This window comes from Lineus longissimus, chromosome 4, assembly GCF_910592395.1.
Source record: "Lineus longissimus chromosome 4, tnLinLong1.2, whole genome shotgun sequence".
Classification (NCBI taxonomy): Eukaryota; Metazoa; Nemertea; class Pilidiophora; order Heteronemertea; family Lineidae; genus Lineus; species Lineus longissimus.
Genome location: NC_088311.1, coordinates 20,706,718 through 20,720,451, shown reverse-complemented (window position 1 = coordinate 20,720,451; position 13,734 = coordinate 20,706,718). Strand labels below are relative to the sequence as shown.

At 40.7% G+C, this 13,734-nt stretch overlaps 1 protein-coding gene across 2 annotated transcripts; it reads right to left on the bottom strand.

The window, feature by feature from the left end:
• Positions 1-6,036: 6,036 nt before the first annotated feature.
• LOC135487258 (uncharacterized) lies at positions 6,037-13,656 on the bottom strand. Of its 2 annotated transcripts, XM_064770782.1 has the most exons (9): positions 13,516-13,656; positions 12,490-12,562; positions 11,867-11,911; positions 9,644-9,803; positions 8,756-9,264; positions 8,134-8,286; positions 7,527-7,715; positions 7,140-7,217; positions 6,037-6,847 (listed from the first exon to the last, which is right to left on the bottom strand). In XM_064770782.1, exons 3-9 carry the CDS (start codon positions 11,909-11,911, stop codon positions 6,758-6,760), a joined length of 1,224 nt encoding a protein of 407 aa, XP_064626852.1. In that variant the 5' UTR covers positions 12,490-12,562; positions 13,516-13,656; the 3' UTR covers positions 6,037-6,757. The 2 variants fall into 2 exon arrangements, with proteins under 2 accessions (XP_064626852.1, XP_064626853.1); XM_064770783.1 differs by lacking the exon at positions 12,490-12,562 and having other exon boundaries at positions 13,516-13,616.
• Between the last annotated feature and the right edge of the window lie 78 nt (positions 13,657-13,734).

Genomic DNA, 13,734 nt, shown 5'->3' with positions numbered 1-13,734 from the left:
ACGAAGATTTTCTATTGATCCGAGAAGGTATTTCAATATGATAAGACTTTTAGGGCTTCTGGTGCGGTGTATTCCTGTTTCGCCTATTCCTGTTCCGCCTATTCCTGTTTCGCCTATTCCTGTTTCGCCTAATTCCTGTTTCGCCTAATTCCTGTTTCGCCTATTCCTGTTTCGCCTAATTCCTGTTTAGCCTATTCCTGTTTCGCCTAATTCCTGTTTAGCCTATTCCTGTTTCGCCTATTCAAATGTATTGCTAACCTCCCCACAGACGTAGGAATATGAACCGTCCCTTACTGACCGACCCAACCCGAGGAGAGCCACATATGTACGCATTGACGAACGCATGTTACGCCTCAAAGAACAATACGTCAATGGAGTGAGGGACATAATGAGTTACATTGATGCCATCAGTTACCTTGTCTGACATAATATCATGATATGTATTTTCCACCTTGTTTGACTTTATATGTGCTGTACCTACATGTATATTATGACATGGGTTTTACAGCTGATTTTGATCAAATAACTATGAGAATGTACAAATATTATGTATTTTTATCAAAAACTCATGAATTCAGTTTTCATAAAATAAACGACTGCTTTACTCTACTTAATCTATTAGTTTTTACTGTGTGTCAGTATGGTCCTATGGTCCTATGGTCAAATAAGTCCCGACTGTCCCCGCTTTCAAGGTGACTCTTTCAAAAGGTCATGGCATGGTTTGTTAACAAAGTTGATGGCATTTGATTAGTCAAATTGTCATCACATCGTTAACATCATCCAATTGTCCCCTCACATTTTCCCCATAAAATGGACATGCATCCCTAAGGTTCCCCGTGGGAGAGTCGATTTATTGTAGGGGTACTGGAAAGTAGGCGAAACAGGAATAGGCGAAACAGGAAATAGGCCAAACAGGAAATAGGCCAAACAGGAAATAGGCGAAAAAGGAATAGGCGAAAAAGGAATAGGCGGAACAGGAATAGGCGGAACAGGAATAGGCGAATCAGGAATAGGCGAAACAGGAATTTTGTAGGCAAAACAGGAATAGGCGAAACAGGAATAGGCGAAACAGGCATAAACCCTTCTGGTCACGTGAAAGTTTGTGCCGTGGTTAAATTGATGCAATAAAACTAAACTTGAAAAGGTTGTAACGGTATATAATTTTGTGATTCATCCCCGAAGCATGTACGAATCTGTGGCCGTAGCCATTTTCAGACTGATTGCACTGCGAGATTGCAATGTACATGTGTAATGCACGTCGTAACAAATACTACACGGAAACTAAAACTTGCAGAGAGCATAATGCATGATTATTATGCCGTCTGCGCTGGGAAATTGATGCAGTTTGGTAAGAAAAATACACCAAAGCTATCATGTTGATCCTATTATCTAGAAGATTCGGATATACAGTGTTCAGCGGTGGGAGTCCACGCCCCACGCGTAGGCTACGTAGCTACATGTTCATCACGAAACGTGTCGAGGCGATACTTTGCCTTGGTTTCTCTGGTGATAACGTATAAAATGTTCTAGAAAGAAGTGTCAAGGACATTATTTTCCCACCTTGATTATGCCACGTAAAGATATCAAATACATTGAAGCAAAGTCCGCCTGAAATCTGGTCTGTTGAACACTTTGGATTGACATGACATGATGGCCAATGTTTCAGCAGGAATCGATCCTTTGATGCCGAATATAGGTTCGACTGGGACGCCTCCAGCGGTAAGATTATTTCCGTTTTTATTACGGCACACACGGTTAATTGGTCAGGGCGAGAGAAAATTCGTTTCTATTTAATTATGGTAGTCAGTGCACCTCTTTTTACCAAATAATTGAGTACGATTGCTTTAGTTACTCATGTGTGCTGTCAAGGGGCGTCAAATGTGTAATAACAAGCGCGATGAGGCTACGGAAGATAAAGGATTTTATTTGTTTCGTTTCGACGATGCGATTTCGTTTCGATCCAGTTTTCCTAATCAGCTTAACCCGAACGTACATGTGTCTCTTCCTCTCAGGTGATTCATTCCCCCGAGCTGATTCTCGCCAATGTCTCCCTCGTTGTCATTGCCATTGCGATCATCTGTGCCAATCTTATAATTGGACGAGCAGTCAACGGCTTTCACCACAAAAGGAACCTTAGTAAGTGTTTGTAGCTATATAGCTAACCGCATGATATTTTCTAGATAACTGAATTTGACAGGAAAAATTTTCTCTTTGAGTATTTATGAATATTCGGTTAATTTTTTTAAACCGAGTCAGTTAATAAATTTATATAGTCAGGAATTTAGTATTTTTAGTTCAGATTCTTCGAAATAATACATAAAATGCTCATAATATGAGTACTTATTACTTATCATACTCACATATGTCAGAGCCCCCCCCCCGCCAAACATACAGTTTGTTTGAGACTATATGTTACGAACTCCCCTGTGGGTTCAAGTGCGTTGTTGGTTCTATGCAAGATGCGACACTTCTGTGTATGAAGAAACTGAACGATACTGGTTTAAAATGTAAACAAATATACGTTTAATACAAGATATATACAGGAATTCTATACAAGAGTCACTTCAGAATGAGTTTCGGCGCGTGTCGACATTATTGCGTTTCGCGAAAAGGGAGCAGACTTCGATACCAGCTAGATTTCGACGCTAAGTTCAGAATATTGAATTACCTCAGCATACAGCCTAGACACGCCTCGTGGCTTCAAAAATCAGTCATGCACGTGCGGCTACATTCGGTTCCCTCGTGGACGTCTCGTGACACTCCCGAACCATTCTTCCTCGTACAGCATACTATTTCGTTTCAACCGTTGGCGGCACTCGGCCTCAGCACTGAGCTGGCTTCCTTGGACTCAGCCTAACTTCGGGGCTCCATCTCAACGTTGCGAGCTTTGTCGTTTGCTCTCAATCACCTTCTGCTTTCTCGGCGTCACTCTCAAGTCTGCCCTCCCTGAGCTCCCTGCGCGCGCGGTATTTTAAGTTTCATAACACACCAAAGTTCATGTAACACAACGTTCGCGTAATCTCTACGGCTGACCAAAGTCTATACAGTGAATAGTCAATAGAGCGAGTAGTTTGGATTATAACACTATAGCTAAAATCGTAATTCGTAAATATTTACAGGCTGTCTATACAGTGAATAGTCAATAGAGCGACTAGTTTGGATTATAACACAATAGCTAATATCATAATTCGTAAATATTTACAGGCTGTCTGATTAATGGACTTGTCGTGTGCCACACTGCAGCAGGCGTGCTGGGTATTCCCTTACTTTTTCTACTGAGCTACATCACCGATGTCGAGAGGGAACAATCGTACATATCCCTGGTCATCATTCTCAACTTCGTGTGTTTCCGGATCCATGACGTCACCATGACATTCGCTGCTGTTGAACGGTTAGTTTACGGCCTCAAATCTGACTTTATGATTGCCTAGCAATCGTTGCCTCTAGTCATAAGAAAAGACAATTGAATGTCATTATGATACATAGGCTGTAAGCTTATGCATGAATCACAGTAGCTGATGTAGTCATCTTGTGTTTCGTTTTCATTCAAGTGCCAGTGTTAACGTTAAAACAGTCCAGAACTCGACGACAGACACCTTGATGTAATGATCCATTCATGAGCAGACGGAGTCCAAACCATTTAATTGTATTCACCCCATCCTCATTTTCATAACTACTTGTTGTACATTTACTTACATGTACATCACGACATATGATAAATTAAGTCGTAAGCATTTTCGTGACTGGGTCAATTTTAAATTGATTAACAAATTAAGGGATCAATTTCAATTCATGAATATTCGGTCGCTCATTCCATATGATGGGTGATATTGATATAGACTAGCACATGCTTCTATCTAAAACCTCATGTATATTTACACTGGGAATTTTCTTAATAAATAATCGTTATTCATATCACCCATTACCTCAATGCACGGTGGACTCGATGATCCAAGAGTTCCATCTGTTGGACAAATATAAAACCTGACAGCCAATGTCACCTAAAGCAATGATAAAATTCAACAAATTGCTTTGGATAACGCCTTTATGCTACTTTGTACAAGTATCTGCCAAGTAGATGATGGTGCCCTGAAGTGGTGCCGAGTTGGCCAGGAAATGTAGCCTATACCAGGAGTTGGAAAGCCTACTGGTAATTGTAGCCGAGTTCTGGACTGGCTATATTAGGAACATATTCTCGCGCTAGGAAATGTAGATATATGCTGTGGGTTATTTTGTGACACTGTGTGCATGTCCACAACCTTGGCTCCCAGACAAAAACAAAAACACTCCTGGTGTCTTTGTTTCAAAGCTGGAAATGCGTCATTATGTCGCCAGTGCTTCATCGGCATATTTAAGTGTATTTCTTGTATCTCTTCCAGTTATGTTGCATTGAAATATTCGCCCGATAGTTGGTTCAACACAATTAAAGTGACAGTCAATTCGCTATCATGGACTTGGCTTCTTATAGGTACGTTTAAGATCATTGAAACTATATGAAACATTCTGGAATACTGCCAAGCCACATGGAGGGCCCAAGTTTGTGAGGGCCAATGCGATACTCGTGCCTGCATTATTTAGGGTCTTTTAAGTGACTTTTAATTTTTAATCTCTCAGTTATTCTTACAACACGGAATATCTTGACGAATGGTTTGTTATACGCCCCTTTGAATGCGTGTTAGGAAATATCGCCAGTATTCGTGTTGGAAATCATAAGGACCTCTGCACTGTCTCTGATAGAGCACTTGTTGTATTGCGGGAAGCAAGAGTCCATTGGCAATTGGTCTTTCATTTATCATAACAGTACCATTGGCCACAGTGCTCTAGTTGGGATTAGAAAATTTAAGACGGAATAAAAAAATGCCAAAATGGTTTATACTCCATTTTGTTTATTTCAGTGGCGGCCGTTTCCATCTCTGTCATGGTTCCAGATGCACCTAAGCGAATTACTACAGGCATAGCCAACCCAATCACCATACTTCAATGCATCACCAAGGAGCGGTTCATTGCCGAAGAAATCCTCCTCGGATTTCTTCCGGCCGTGATCACCATGGCCTTCACCTTGATGACACGGGCTGCTTTAGATCCACCAAGGGCTTCAGTCAGCCCGGAGGTGGTGTTTGAAAATCCGCCGCAGTATCATGCTGAACTCATGGCCACTTCGATGATGTTGCAAGTCCAGATCGCACATCTTTCAACTTGGCTGCTTACAATCGGAGTCGTTTTAGTCGATTACGTCTGCTGGGATTATAAGATAGGTTATGCCCTTGTCGTTCGATATTCCAATATGGTTGTCTTTCCTATCTCGTTGTTCATCGTTTGTAAGAAAGTTCGAACCATCGTCAAAAGGAAATTGGTGAGGTATGCGATATTCCAGGTATGTATCACTCCGGAGACGGGAGACCGGTTTGAATTGTCAATTCCCTCGAGTTCGCCAGCCACTGCACCGGATCCGGGAGATGCGCGTTGGGATACCAGGATGTTTGGGCTCAGGACGCCTTATCAAGTGCCTGTTCATCTCCACGTTACCTTGGAGGGTGACTCGCTTGTGTCAGGTCAAAGCGAAACAGCCGGAATATGTGGCACACCAAACGAGTACGAAATGGATCTTATCCTCGGAGGAACGCGGAGGTCCTTCGAATCCATCTCAATAACTTCATCTCAGTCACCTCTCCGCACAAGCTTTAGCAACAACAGCTTTATTGGTTCACGAATCAGCCGCGAGTCTTTCCACATCGACTCCGATACTCCAAATCTCAGCTCCTCCAGCTGTGCCGATGGAACAGTTCGCCAGCCTTCTGTCTTCCAAGACCGGAGGATCTCCAAGTCTAGCGAAAATCAGAGGAAGTATTCCATCTCCTCCGATATCTCGCAGACCAGGGCCTCCCCCTTCCCTAGATCCCCTTTGCGCTTTACCAGGCATAACATAAACGTTTCACGAAATGACAGCCAACCAAAACGCAATGGATCTTCACTTCCGTCAATCTCCATCACGCCGCCAACCGAAGATATCCGGCCAGTGTCAGTCCGACACGGGTATGAATCAGAGGCGTGCTTGACACCTATAGAGTCCATTGCCAGCACTGAATTTGTTGTCCCTCTTTCCAAAAACTAGCTTAAATCTCAGATAACATGCAGAAAAGCGAATACATTTTATTAAAAGTGAAAATCAACATGTATACACACCACCGAGAAACATCACTCCTGTTCTCAAATTAAGACAGAGAAGCAGTGTACATTTAATATATTACAGGCCTACATCGGAAGAGCTAACTAATAAAAGTACATGTACATAAAAATGTTTCTAGATAATGCAGAAGAATTATACGGTGGCTGGGAAAGGATATGGTTTTGTTTATTTTAATCACGACGACATTTATTTTTTATCTCAGGCACCTGACTTACGAAAACGAGGCTGGTGAGTTCAAGATGGATGCCATCGTTAAGGAATGCCAATGGGAATCCTGAATATTTAAGAACCCCTATCTCTGAGAGTCACGGCCACTGACTGTGGCTGAAGAATATACCAAATGCAGAAATAATCGCCCTGTCTTCTCACTTGCTTCATGTAAGGGTAAATCAGAAACTTTTCCCGTCCTGATGTTTTTGAGTAAGTCCACCAAATGAATGAGTGTTCATCATGTGCGTGGGCACTCGCGGTCTCGCATTGTGCATGCACACGCACTGGTGCGAAGTGTGTCGCCAACATGGCGTGTGTCTGCTCAGCATTTGACTGATATGAGCCATTGTTGGACATCCCTTATGAATCGTGAGGCTGAGCAGATGGTTGCAGGTTCGTCACACGGAGATGGTTTCTTCTAGCGAAATCCTCCACAGTGACATCCGATACCTGAAGCAAGGATGGAATCGGAATGTTTATCAAAAGCCTTTAAAAAGACAGGCACGTGCATGCGATCAAGAATTCATAATGGCAACAATGATATACCGCACCACGCTCCGCAACACGTGCATTGTCGGTAAAAGACCACCATTCAGAGAATTATAGTCATCTCAAGGAAAATGCCCCAGTGCGCATTACTGCATGCAAATGTCTTAAGTGCATGGTCTCCACCTCTTTTTGGTATCTGAAAAATGGCCATGAATGTGTCAACTCATTCTGAGATAGAACCCACAATATTCACCTCCACAGGCGATTGACATACGGGTCGTTCTACACTCCCCGCATGCTCCCCTCGGGATTCGAACAGTTTCTCCTCGGGCTGAAAAAGATAGGGAGCATGTAGGTCGGAAAATAAGAGATATATAGCCAAAATTTATAACTAAAATACTTATGGCGAACTGTTTTAAAGTGAAACTTGCATGACAATCTATGTTTTTACACAAGTGGGGAGACTATCTTGTGTTCGTATCAATAGAAATGGTGGGAAATGTTTCGAGTCCAGAATAGGTCGAGTTGTTTATGAGGTGTGAACGATTTAAGCATTGATCAAACATATATCCCTGTGGATGTCATGGACATGCTGCCAGTTAGTGGACCATAACATCTCGTAACCGTTAGAATCTCTTACCTGTACAGAACGCATATCTTCGTGACCCTCCCATTTGATACTCAGATCGAGTCTATGGGTTCCACCATTAGACGTATCGTCAACATTGACACTGCATAAGGCTGCATCCGGGTCGAAACCGTCAGAAGAGGACCTATGAAGGGTGTTTTCAACCAGGAATGGACTGCCAACTTCATTATTAGGAATCTCCTAAAATTTGAATAAAATATAACCACTTACTAATTTTGGTATCAGTTTTTACTTTTCTCTTAAATGAAAAAATCGACATGTTTTTGAAATTGTAACTCAGATACCAATGATAACTTTTTATCTGAACTTCAAATTGACGAACTTTCTATTCAAACAGCATTCAACATCAACAATTGTTTAATATCCTGGGAAACATTTCTAGTACTCCGCACTTTCTGCTTTTATATTCTAAGCTAAACGAAGTTTCAACATAGTCGGTAAAATCATGATGTATATATCCAGCTAACGCTTAGTTAGAGTACAGGCGTATGAGAATCACCAGCATAACTAACTCGCTCAAAGAATGATTTGATTACATGTAATGAAGTGTTGTCATTGGGCTTGCTTTTTATCTCCATGTGCCTGTGATTACCCTTACCTTATCTTGTTCCGCTACTTGGAAGTGTCCTGGCCGAAAAGAGAAATGAAGGCCGGAATTAGCTACACAGATAAACTGCTTGAATTCCGGATCGATCCGAATAATTTGGCTTTTCCCGACCTTCCATTGTCTTGCGACCGTATTGCGTAGGTACTGTAAAAGAAATTTAAAAAAAGAGGAACCGCTGAGGCCGCTCCAATGATCTGAGATCATTTTGAAGAAGCCAGAGAAACGCTATCGGCTGATGCACTGGCTCTTATGATCGGCACTCTCTACTGGGGTAAGAACATACATTGAACATGGGCTATTGTTTCATACAAACTCACACCTGTCCAGTGCATGAATCATGACCAGTTCCTCGAAGGAACAGTTCCTCCCCTCGCAAACATCACTGACGGTCAACTAATTTCAGCTGGCTGTTACATGTATAATGCATCAACTGTCTATTGGAAATGTACCACTCATGGGGTGACATTGGCCAAAAGTGAGGAGAAATTGTCCCGTACATTTGCTCAGGGCTCAAACTCTTCGAGTTTCTTTTATTCATATCCGAATGTTCGTTTTAGAATAGTGCAGCGCTATCGGTGGTAAAAGCATGTACAGTCAGGGAACACAACCTTACCTTCATGTGTGACTCATCATTCTGCCCTATCAGTACATTCAGGAATACACTCTGCTTTTTCGTGATTTCTACGTACACAAGAAAGGTCATGGCAAGAAGCCTAAGAGGTGGTAGCGGTGCTGGGTCCTCCCGATCTGCTCCAACGCCAATGTTGCAGAAATGATCTACCCGAAGGGTCACAAACCTCTCATCAACATCAACTTCAAAGCTAGGTTCCTTGTGAAATAGTTTAGCTTCCTCCTCCTGTGTGAACGCCACAAGTCGCTTCTTTTGATCTTCGCCTTCAAACTGTGCTGAGTGTTGAAATTTCAGTTGAACCTTTGGCTTGAAGTCTTTTTCCGTTGCTCCTAGTTTAAGTATGGTTGAGTAAAACACCACGCCACTCTCTGATGGTGAGTGCCCTGCTCCTTCTTCATCGATTCTCCAGCAGTATACCACTTGAGGGTGTGCAAGGGCTCCAGGTGGGACGTCGATCGATACAGAGTTGTCTGGGAAAGATAGCTTGGCACCTAAAAAAATATGTCAGTGATGAGATAACAACTAAAAATATTTTTTTCTAACTCTTGCTTTATGAAGTAAAATGGAAAGTATATACATATATATCTATAAGCAGTCTCGATTTTCCTGAGAGCAAATGACCTTTTTTTGTAATAATCTACTCTGCATTTTCAGGCTAGTGCTAACACGTTCGATTGAACTCCAAGAAGACCAAGCAGTATGCAAATTTCCGATTCTCTGCAGGCGAGGCTGCTATTAGTATGAAACATTTTGATTATACGATGTGGTCGACCTTCTACAGTGCTAACATAAACATTGTACTGACTGTTTTTCTCCAGTCATCGCCAATGTTTGTTTTAAAAGGGCATTTTTTACAATGCTCTGATCTACCTTTTTGATCAATGAGTCCCATGACAAAGTTCCGGCCAGACAGCTGAACCGGTTGAAGGGGAGAAGAAGGGTCCCGTTTCTTAACTAACTCCCTGAACTCTGCCACAGTTGCTCCCAGAACAAGTCTGAAGTCATGGGCTCTGGTACCGGTGTCCAAATCCTGCATAAAACAAAAATCTTCGAGTGGCTTGGTAAACACAGAAATATTCTCAAAAATGCCATGTATCTACAATTTCTATTGCTGTACGTGTATGCACACACACACGTGCATGCATGCACAACAAGACATGACCATGCACCACCATTTAGGTTAGAACTTCATAATTCATGCCAGAACTTTAAATCCTAAAGCAATTTTAAACAATGCTCTTTCAAAACGAAGTGAAGGGCAGTTTTTTTTAAGGCTGAGAGACTGTTCTTTATTTTCCAGAGGAACAGCCTCCCATGTTATAACATATTTAAACGGGCATTCACTTCATTTTGAAAGAAGTCTAACTGCTTAACAAGCCTATCGGCGTCTGATTCACAATGTGGTTTGTGAGGAGTGTCATAGTCGTCAACAGTGTAGCTTACGTATTTCGAAGACCAGTGGAATTGGCGGCGTCAAATTATTAGTGAAATTTATAATTTACAAATTACAAATTACAAATCGTTTATTGAAACCGTGTAAAAAGTTACATTTTACATAAGATGAAAGTACAATGACCATAAGTGCAGTGTGGACACATTCGGTAAGAAGAAAGAGTGGGAGAAGATTGGTGATCATTAATGAGGTATGTAGTATTCAGCAGTGTTGACCTACAAGGTTCTAATATGAAATATGCCACACGTTGGGAGCATGCAAGGCCTAGTACAATACACCATCATCACAATCAAATATTTCAATAATACACTGTCAACGAGAGTGAATGTTCAACCATCATCACGTGCATTGTAGTAGTGTACATCCCCCATGACGGCTTGCGCCCCGCTGTTATCGAAACACCGTCACCCCTTCGAACGGATTACGAAAAGAGGAAGAAGCAGGTCCGCATTTATCGAAATATTGCTAAATATAATTGTCAAAATTTTACAAATCACCAATCACAAAAAGAAATAATGATGCAAGAAGAAGCAGGTCCGCATTTATCGAAATATTGCTAAATATAATTGTCAAAATTTTACAAATCACCAATCACAAAAAGAAATAATGATGCAATTACCCAAAATAGATGAGATTTGACCACTGGTATAATTCCGCCATCTTGGATATCGGCATCGTCACCACCACTTCAAATTCTAAAGTCTTATTTAGGCCTAATATGTGTCACCTGCTGTGGTAAAATGGCTTGTTTTATCAATAAATAACAAAATATGATCTTTGTAAATAAAATCGGAGATCTTCTGGTGTGTTTTTATGTGAATTTATTACGAACTATCAATGCAGCGCAGGGCAGCCATCGTTCTCAGGCGTAGTGGCGATGCGATAGCCTTTTTACATTTCCACATCCGCGGCACTGCTTTTCAAGATGGTGGCAATTTACCAGTGCTAGAGGCGTTGAAAAAATTGAGAGTAGGCCCCTAATGAATAAATTCGCAACGATATCGATATATTTTCGTAATTCCAGCACTACTATTCAACAATGAACGTCCACCGACAATCCCACTTGACGAATATTAATATCAATTCATATCGTATATCTTAAAACGCTTTTATTTCATTTTAAAAAGAGTTATCGAGTAAACAATGACCTCCTACCGTACCCTCGAAATAAACTGCCAAAATGACCACAAAAACACCTTTTTAGAAAAAACCAGCGATTTTTACGAAATAAATGTCATCAGAGACGAAACTAGACACTAATTTAGCTAGGTATGCACAGTAATAGTACCTGAAGTGATAGATTTCAAGGAGAAAATACACTGAAAACAAATTTTTAGGAACAGAAATAAGATCACATTGTGAATAATATAGTTTTTTAACTCCCTATATATTATTTCCTAGCTAATCCCATTGTTTAGCCCGATAATCCCGCTAATAAGCATTCAGGGGCCTATGCTTCAGTCTTCACGCGCAAAACATGACAATAAAATCTAGTTTTGAATTTGATGGAAAAAAATACGAACTGGCTTGGCGGTTTCAGTTCCCTTTAAGGTATTATTAAGTGACTTGTATTTCACATGACCGAATAAGATTGACTATTTTATGGCTTGACGTGCAATATCTATGGATGTAATACAAACCAGAAGAGAGTCACTGGACGTCCGGATAATTGAAGATGACGCCATCTGGAAAAGTTTGAAAAATCTTTACGCTTTCGGGTCAGTTGTTGGATTGAGTTTTTTACTTCTAAAAAAAGGTCGGGATATTTTTGCTCAATCTCACTTATTTTTCCCTTGAAGTGAGAGTATAAAGTGGTGTTATCTTGACAGTATGCCGCCAAATCTTCGCACTTCAGTGTTTTAGTTTCGTGCATTTCGCAAATAACAAAGATTCGCAGAAATAAAAAGCACGAAAATTACACCGGAAATTATACTGGAAAAGCCGAAAGAATTAATTTGGGCAGATATCGTCCGCCAAAATAAAAAATAAAAAGTCTTGAACTTTTTTGTAAATTTTTTTGCCAATTGCAAGAATTAAGTGGCACAACAATATAGCAGTTTACAGTATCGTTAAATGTTTATGAATTGTGCTCACAAGGAGGGAAATGCTCAGATCCCTCAATGACCATCCTGGCACCTGTTGTTTTCAATATACATACATCACCTCTCGATATTTTAATATTTTCCTTTTTTGTATACGACATAGGAGTAGTTGAAAAAAAGCCTGATGCCGGATGACAGACCTATTCTACATGCATACTCACGATTAATAATGGGTGTGTTGTTAACAGCAGTCCTGCCGGTACACTTTTATTCACTTTCAAAGCCTATATGGGCCTTTGAAATAAAAGAAAAAAAATGCTTTTATTCATATCAGTGGACGGTTTGAATGTCTCATACAATTTCTATTTAGTTCGGTATGAGTGCTATTTGTGGTGCCATATGATTAATGTACATTTACTTCGAAAATTCATTGTTATATGCAACAAACATGTTTTTTCTAAATAATAAAATACCCACATAAATATTCAGTGAAAATATCAAGCACGTCAGCAATCTTTTTATTATGACGATAACATATCGAGTGACATACATTAAACGGTTCGATTCAGTCAAACTTATAAATTTCAACTTGAATAAACAATAATAATGGACGGTCCGTATTGCAACTTCCCGGTAACAAGGCCATTGCATATCAATTAATTTTCAGAAGGTGATAAATCACCTATATGTTCCTGGTAGAGTGGGAACGAGGTTCACGCAAAAGTGAAAAGGAATCCATGCATTACCAGGTACCGTGATTACTCACTAGTTGACATGTCTTGCTTCGAGGGTAAAGAAATACTCCAATTTTCACCAATATAAGACCTCGTCATTGATTACTACGAAATCGACACATAATCCCAGCCCAAACATGTCGTCATAACAATCAAACAACTTGGGTCCCCAAGCAACAGAACAGTTCGAATGGTATCAAGCGACAAAGGGCATGATGTTTCCCTTCTTTTATAATCAGATATGGCCTTAGATCGAGCTTCCAGCTTTATGTGAGAGCAGTAGGTACTTAAAATATCCATGTACAGGATGCCGAGGTTAAAGCATATACGTGCACGATATAGTTTCCGGAGGGAAAGTCAAATGGTGGCCCCGACAGTAAAAGCATCGCGGCGGCAGCTCAAGTGGTTGACGAAAAGTTGTGTTTCTTAGTAATGAAGGCGGCATTTCATGTCACTGTGCAACATGGAACAAGTGCTTGGAACGGAAATTTTGGTTATTAGTTAGATACGAACCCTGTGTCCTCAAAGATCAGAAGATTCGCTGGCCTTATGTATTCCCACCTTTATTCCAGCGGAAGAATGTGGTATCGGAAAGGCAGAGGCGGCAACAAAGTTGTCATCCCTATATCAAGCTGTTATAAAAGATATTCTAAAGGGCTTACCACCCAATAGAAGAACACCATAATTCATCAATATGACACGTGACATGTTTTGATGTGATAATGATCTGAG